Source organism: Vulpes lagopus, chromosome X (assembly GCF_018345385.1).
Source record: "Vulpes lagopus strain Blue_001 chromosome X, ASM1834538v1, whole genome shotgun sequence".
Lineage (NCBI taxonomy): Eukaryota > Metazoa > Chordata > Mammalia > Carnivora > Canidae > Vulpes > Vulpes lagopus.
Window position 1 is genome coordinate 100,978,045 of NC_054848.1, and position 7,966 is coordinate 100,986,010.

A 7,966-nucleotide genomic window follows, 5' to 3' on the forward strand; every position below is an offset into this window, starting at 1 on the left:
ACAGTGTGAAACATTACCACAAAAGGTAGTAGAGGCTGAAAATATATAGATAAATTCTGAATGACAGAACTGCAAAGGAAGGAAAGCATACTGTTCAGGAGACATAACCCAACCCTTCTCCAGGGAACGTGCTTTATCAGGAAGTTGAACTTAGCTACGCACTATAACAGATTGATATCAGAGAGGCAACTGTGACTTTCTAAAACTGCCATTTGGTTGGCCAAGTCACACACAGAATCTTGAGCTAGGTAAAGCACAAGACAGAATCTCCACAGAAAAATTTTTCAGAGAATGTTTTCTTGGTTAGAGATCATAATAAAGTCACTTTTTCCTCTTCCCAATCTCATCTAAGTAACTTCAGGAACCTGGACCTTGGTACTACAGGCACAAACATTCTGCTGTGTCAGTTTGGCTTTGGTCTACATAACTGTGTTTCTTTAAACCTGGTAACTTTGTGTTGTCAGATTGCCTTTTCTCTCCCACATATCTGCAGGGATATGGTGCTCTTCTCATCAGGATTAGGATCACCCACATGGTAATGAGGTAGGGAACACACACTGCTTAATTTTTCTCCAAGCCATCCTCATTGAGGCAGCAGGGACTATGAGTAGCTACAGAGGTGATGATCTGTCCTAAGTCACAAAGCTTCCTTTCTAGGTTCATACTTAAAGATGGGCATCTCTGTTCCTGCAAGGCTACCAGAATGCCATGCTAGAATGCTATTAGTTTTCTACAAAGACGCCTTCATTTCCTAGGAGCATGAGCTGCAGAGGCCCAAATAACCTAGATGCCATTAGGAAACACAACAACTAACTAGCAAGAACCCAGAATATGCTGGTCTAGCATTTGGCACTATGTTCGCTTTAATAAATCTAAATGTCTTCAGGATTTCACACCCAAAAGGTAATAATGAGATGAAAAGCAGTGTCATACAGAGGCATTGGCTGGCTGACTAATCTGATAAAGGGACCTCTCTTCTGTGGGCCCAGTTTCCTCACCTGCACAAGGATGGAGATAGTCTCCAAGGCCCCTTCTAGTTCTACCATTCTATGATTCTGCGAGTCAAGATTGTTATATTTTAAGTGTATCCAAAATGTATGAATTCAGTTACATTTATTGACCACCTACTCTGTTAGGTCTGGTGGAGGGCACTATTGGGGCTACAAAGACATAAAAGATAGTCCCTGACATTGAAAGAGCTCAAAGTGTAATTATCATAGAATTTAAAAATCTAAGAACTGTCCTATGATGATGTGTTAAATGAGCAGTATGTACAATTAGTCTTACAAACGCAGAAGTTACTGGAAAGGTTTCATGAAGGAAGACTCAAGAAGGGACTTGAAACAGAGGTAGAATTTGGATAGGCTAGGAGTGGGTCAATTACTAGGCAGCACTACAAGGCTTTTTTCAGTTCACCCAATTCAATGACTCCTCTACACATCAAAAGCATCTGTGAAGGTCAGTCCAACAAGGTCTGATAGTGCCTTGATACAATTTCCTCTACACACAGCACAAGGAGGCATAAGCACTGATCATTGACACAAACTGCTTCTACCTCAGGGGTCAAGAGTCACACAGTCATCCTTGCCACAAGAAAAGTCTGGGTACCTTGACCCCACCAGTAATCTGGTCATAAAATTAAAAGAAACAGCTAGGAAGCCAACACTAGAAGACAGTGAACGTGTTCCTTCCCCCAAGCTTTATCAGGAAGTTGAATTTGGTCAAATACCACAATAGTCTTTGAGTAGCTGGACATCTCACAGTTGTCAGCGTCATTCCACTAGAATGTCCTGACATTACCAGCCAAGCTGGTGGCAACGTGTTCATGCAAGCTAGACAGGGTTTGGGCAGAAAAGACTGAGAATGGTTCATGTGGTCAAAGCTGAAACTGGCACACGCACTCACATCTAAATACCTCACCCTAAAAATAAATTAGGAAATCCTTTTTTATTTTTATTTATGTTTTTAGGAAATCTTTTTTTAAAGCACTGCATAATTTTCACGTTGCTTTTAAAGTCAATACATTTACCATAGATATAATTACATTTAAATATGGAATATATTTAAATACAGCTATCTACTGGTAATCTATCCTTCCCTTTTCAGGGTGTGTATTTGAATCTTCCAGACAAACATAATGGTTATACAGAATTTCAGACTCTCAGGGGTGCATGAGGCTTAGTGATAATCTAGTCCAATTTCCTACTCCCAGCAAGAATTCACTTTGTGACAGCAGCCCTGAAAGATGGCCACCCAGTATCTTTGGAAACACTTATAACAATACAGAGCTAACTAGCTCCTAGAGAGACAAACTTTTCTCATTTTATGTATTCAACCTATTCTCTGTCCACTCAAAATTATAGGTCCCTTCTCTTAGAAGTCAAAACGTGTGAAGGCAAAATCCAAAAACAAAAAGATACCACTGGCACTACTAACACTGCATGTTTTCATCAAGGGGTGCCCGCGTGCCTGGCCAGATTCCTCAAGTCATCTGGCTGACCCAGGGCTGTGCCGGGGGCAGCTATAAATCAACTTGCACTTGTTCCTAAGCACCTGCTGCAGGCAAGACCCTATTATGAAAATGCAGGTCCAGATGTGCAGCAAGATCTCGACTTCCCCAAGGCAAAAGTGCAGCAGTCAGAGGATGTGCAATCCACACCCCTAGACAATTTGAGGATGAAAACAGACAGCCCTCTGTCACTGGTGGTTCAGATGTCATCACCTGCCTGAAGACAGGAGATTAGATCAGCTGATTTCCTGACGTCTCCCTAAGCTTTAATACTAACCAAGGGGCCCACATTCTGCCCCCCAAGTCCTACCCCCTAATGTGTGGTTGGTAGTGAATTATACTCCAAAGGAAAAGGTCGACCAGAAAGAGATTACATGTTTCAGAGGCATGTTGCTGTCCTTTGTACAGCTTGTCACTGGCTAGTAATAAGGCAGCCACCACCTAGAGTCTCTGTGTGTCTATATATGACAGACCCAGGCAAACACATATGCACACACATACAAACACGCACGCATATGCACTAACAGATTTCACTACCCTCAATAAAAAGGATTTATCGCCAGGGTCCTCTCCCCTTTGGTTAGATTTATGCTTTCCCATTCCACTCATTCGCTAACCTGTTAACTTCCTTCTTCCTTCCCCTCTCCATTCTCCTTCCCCCAGCCCTACCCTCAAACATATTTATTCTATCTGAGTGGCTCAGTTGGTTAAGCACTGGACTCTTGATTTCAGCTCAGGTCATGATCTCAGGGCTGTGGGATCAAGCCCTGTGTTGGGCTCCACACTCCGCATAGAGTCAGCTTGTCCCTCTTGCTCTGCTCTTCCCCCAGCTTTCTCTCTCTCTCTCTCTCTCTCTCAAGTAGATAAGGAAATAAAATCTTTTTTAAAAAATTGCTCTATCACTCAGACAGCTGGAACTCATGGCAGTTCACAAACAACCTCACCCCTCATATCTGAGGGCAAAGCACAAGAAGTAACTTGGAGGGGAAAGTCATTTTAGTAGAAAATTCAACCTGCCTCCATCAAACAGTAACTTGGCTAATTATAAGCTTCATCCCACAGGCAGTTTTGTTCAGAGGCCTTTGGGGCCCAAGTGGGACAGATCCGAATCAGACTCTGTCTGGCTCCCAGATACAAAAAGGGCCAAATGCCAAACAGTTCCAAATTTCAAATTCCCCTGGACAGCCAAACCAGAGGTTGTCTGGGCCCAGAATTACCAGATCACTCAGGGCCTGGAAACAAATCTCATCTCTGTTTTAAATGGTTCCAACCACAAAAATTTAACTCTAGGATGGAAGGGTGTGGTGGCAAAAAGAGCTAGTGTTTCAGCAGGGGAAGGACTGAAAGAGAGGGAGAATGACAGAGAGCAGAGTTCAGCTCTGCACTTCAAAAAGAAGCCAGGCAGGAATAAAGAAAAAAAAAACCTTGAAGAGTGACAGGGGAAACATTTTTTTTAACAGTACACATATGCCTGCCTGACTGCACATGTTCACATGGACCACACACAAGTATACACACAGACACACACAGACACACACACACACTCCACCATAAACCTCAGACTAGGAAGCAGCTAAGAAGCCATCACCAACCTGACTTTGCCAAATACTTCACAAAGTCGGCAGCAACAGCAGCAGCAAAAGTGCCTTTTACAAAGAGCCTCTCTGACCTTCCTTTCCTAGCCCTGTTATAAACTGCCCCCCTCCCCCTGCTGTTATCCAAGCCAGCTGCAACCATCAAAAAGTCTGGCAAAGCAGCCTTGAAAAATCACTCTTGATGCACCGGGAAGGCCTGGAGCCCTCACAGAAGAAGGGCAAAAATGAGCTCCAGGAGGGCAAAGCTCATTTTAATTACCCACAAAGGCTGGCTGAGGAGCCCCCTCCTCCCTCTCATGGCCACGCCCCAGCATGGGAGCTCCATTTCCAGGTCACTCTAGTATATGAACTATAGCAGGCTCATACCAGGTATGGCTTCCAGTCTGTACACACACCTCCTGGCTTCCCAGGGCTCTCATAATAATCCCAAAATTAGCATTGCTCCCATCCCTCGAGTATAGAGCATTCTCAGCACACCCAGTAGTCATGCCATAGTACCCTAGAATCCACCTGGCCACCTCCCTAGAGCAGTGACCTATACAGGATTCAAACGGTGACTCTAGTACTAGCTATTACATCACAGAAAAAAAAATAACTCCAAGGCTGGTATCAGGCTCACAGAGAATATGGAGTTGTTTATGTTGAGTGATCTTGAGTGAAACTCACATTTAATAAGCACATATGTGCCACACATTCAGCGAGTTTGTGGCACATTTGAGGCTGGAACCGGTCTGCAGGTCCCCAGTAAGTTAGTTTTCAATTTAATAGCTAGCAGAGAGCTGAGCCCTAAGGAAATAGGACCCAGAGTAACAGAATAGGTGAGTTTTGTGGTACAGAGTAATGACCATGAGGGCTACCCTTAGGCCTAGACCGGGTGGGGAAGAGGGATTCTGTCACTAAGCACCTAAGGAGACCACTGAAAAGGAGAGGCGAATAACAAAGAGAAATTCCTTTTTTTCCCAAGTGTGCCAGGGATAGTCCCAAATCAGTGTTATAAAATTGGGGTCAAAGGTCTTGGCCTTTTTAGGAAGCATGGACTCTGCTATAAGCACAAAGAAATGAATTCAGTCAGCATGATCTAAGGACATTGCTCAAGAGGATAGTGCCATCCAAGGACCATCAACAAACTTCCCAGAAAGAGGGTTCTTCCCCTAGACCCAAAGTAACCGTTATCAGGCAACTCTATTCAATGGAAACTCACTCGAAGGCGAAGAAGAGTGTACATGTCCCCAGGATGAGGAAGAGGGTCAAATAGAAGATGCCCTTTTGCCGGGCCATCATGACTCGCCCATCACAGCAGAAGGTGTTCCTGCCTGGGAGTTTCTCCCATTTCCGTGTCACCTTCTTTCTCACCACCATCACAGACATGACTGGAATTCCTGGTCCAAAATGGGCTTTGTGATTACAAGAGGGAAGAAACAGAAGCTGAGCCCAGGTTTGAAATCACGATGCCTGCTATTGCTGCCGCAGGGTCAAACATCATCAAAAGTCCAATTTCTAGGCCTAAGAAAAAGCACAAAAGGTAAAAAAAAAATGAGGCAGGAACAAGAAAATGCAGTTCAATCCTCCTTTCCCAGAGGTGGAAAGATGAGCACTGCCTGAAGGGGTAGGGGTAGGGAAGTGGGAAAAGTATATTTCTAATCTGTGTTAGCAAAGGAGAAAAGGTTAAAGGTTCTCAAAAAAAAGAGGGGGGCTAGCATACCTTCTTAAATAAATCCCTATGCTTCCAATATAATACTGATGATTTGATCATCATAGAACTTTGGAACTAGAAGGGCTTTTATGGGTGATAACCCCAATTACTTTGTTTTGGAAGTGAGTAAAGTTAAGACCAAAGAGAGGAAGTAACTTGTCCAGTGTCACACAGCTGCAAAGCTAAGCCAAGAAAATACGTCTGCTGACTTCCAGTTCAGGGCACTTTCCACTATACCACTGTTGTATAATCATCAGTAAGAGGCCTCTAAAAACAATAGTAGAGTTTGTGTCCCTAAGGAGCTATTCCCTCCCCTCCTCCACTTCACCTTCTTTCTTCAATTAGCCACTCAAATATGAATCACACCCGGGAACAAGCCACCCTCTGGCAGGGCTAGGAGGTTCTGGACACTCTGTACACATATCCAGGTTGTATTTACTCAAAACAGATTTCCCCTAATCAAACCCTCTGTAACTTCCTGAGTCCGGGAAATGAATCAATCTTGACAGTCTAGCCTAACATTTGTGGGAATCTTAATGAAACCACATCACAGACCCATAGGTGAAAGGCTGACTTAAGCAGGAGAGGTTCTGGAATGGTTAGGGGTGGGGGTGGGGGTGGTGGAGTGGACATGGCAGCAGCTAAGAAAAGTCATAAAGGTGCTTGCTTTCTGGGACATTTCATAAGTGCCATCCGTACTCGGCATCCTGAACACCCCGGCCCAGCCTTTTTCAGCCACTGCCCACCTTCTCCTCTCAGGTGTGGTGCTGTGGCCTCCATTTACTGACACCACATGCCCCACGCTGGCAAGAATGAGGTGGAAGCCTGCAGACTGCCTGACTGATGAGAAACAACCAACCCAAAATCATTCCGGGCTGGAGAGGGCAAGGGTCCAAATAGAGACCAGGAGATGAGCAGGGAAATGAGAAAGCAAGAAGGCTTGGCCAAGGGGAGGGAGCACCAGAGGTGCAGAGAACACTTCCTTTGTGTAAAACTAACCTGGAAAACAATCTCCTCCAGATAAACCGGCCCAGCGGGAGAAGAGAGACCAGGAAGGGGAGCCGGGCCCTGGGAGAACAAAGATCAAAATCCGTCGAGAGCCAGCGACCGGCCCACCAGCCGGGAACCGGAGGCCCGAGTCCGGGGCGGGCGGCGGGCGCGGCCTCGGGAGGCCAGCCCTGCCTCCGCCACGCAGCGGACCACCGCCCCAGGCAGGTTGGGACGCGCGCCACCTCCACACGCTCGTACACACTCACACACGCCCCGCCACGTGTAGTCACCCGCGGCCAGGGGCTCGGCGGCTGCCCAGATGAGAAGGGCAGCTGCCGACGTCCGCACCGCCCAGAGCAGCGAAGGGGCTGGCAGCCCACCATGCGGCCGAGCCCCGGAGACCCCAACCCCCACCCCTCGTTACCTGAACCCGGGAGACCGAACTCGGCCGGGACTGAGGGCAGGAAGTGGACCGTCCCAGGGGACCACGTCAGCTGCCAGAGGTGGCAGCGACTTCTCCTTCCCAGCCCGGAGGCTGCCTCCTCCTGACAAGGGGCCCCAACGGTCGGGGCCCTAAACCAGCTGTGGCAACCGCCCACCGCTGGCCGAATGGAACGCTCCTCACGTCACCAGGTCGTTCCAGTAGTTGCTCGCCCGCCATTGGCTGCTCGGCCTCAGCGCCTCCGCCCCTGCCACCCCTGCCCCAAACTACCATTGGCTATCCCGAATGCCATTCGACGCTGCCTCCGCCCCACTCCCCCACCCATCTCCCGGCTTCGTGCCCACCTGCCAAGCCACTGCCAGCCTCCCTTTGGGGTCCGAGCGCCAATGTGAGAAGCGTCGCTTTCTACTGTTAGAGTTACACAGAGACGGAGATTAAGGGTAGTGCTGATGGGACAAGGAGGGATGGGCCACCAACCTCCCCCCGCCACACACACACGGTGAGACACTGAAGCAACACTGGCTCATAGATCCGGGTGCTCACCCCATACTAGGTCCGCCCTGGGCCCCTTTGGCCCTACATGCATGAAATCAACTTGCGACCTGGGATTTTACTCTTTATCAGCATAAAAACAAGTCCTCTGCCTCCCAAGTCCCATTCAGTAGTTTAGGGACCTCACCTCTGTCCCAGTCACCCTGGCCTGCATCTCTAAGGTTTCCGGAACAAAACAAACAAAC

At 47.3% G+C, this 7,966-nt stretch overlaps 1 protein-coding gene across 1 annotated transcript in view; it reads right to left on the reverse strand.

Moving 5' to 3' along the window:
• ZDHHC9 (zinc finger DHHC-type palmitoyltransferase 9) overlaps positions 1-7,411 on the reverse strand; it is a 29,964-nt gene extending 22,553 nt beyond the window's left edge. The window contains exons 1-3 of the mRNA XM_041740486.1: positions 7,212-7,411; positions 6,797-6,865; positions 5,306-5,607 (exon numbers count right to left, since the gene is read on the reverse strand). Of these exons, the coding sequence (XP_041596420.1) occupies positions 5,306-5,472 (167 nt within the window). The 5' untranslated portion in view covers positions 5,473-5,607; positions 6,797-6,865; positions 7,212-7,411. The remainder of the gene's footprint in view (positions 1-5,305; positions 5,608-6,796; positions 6,866-7,211) is intronic.
• Between the last annotated feature and the right edge of the window lie 555 nt (positions 7,412-7,966).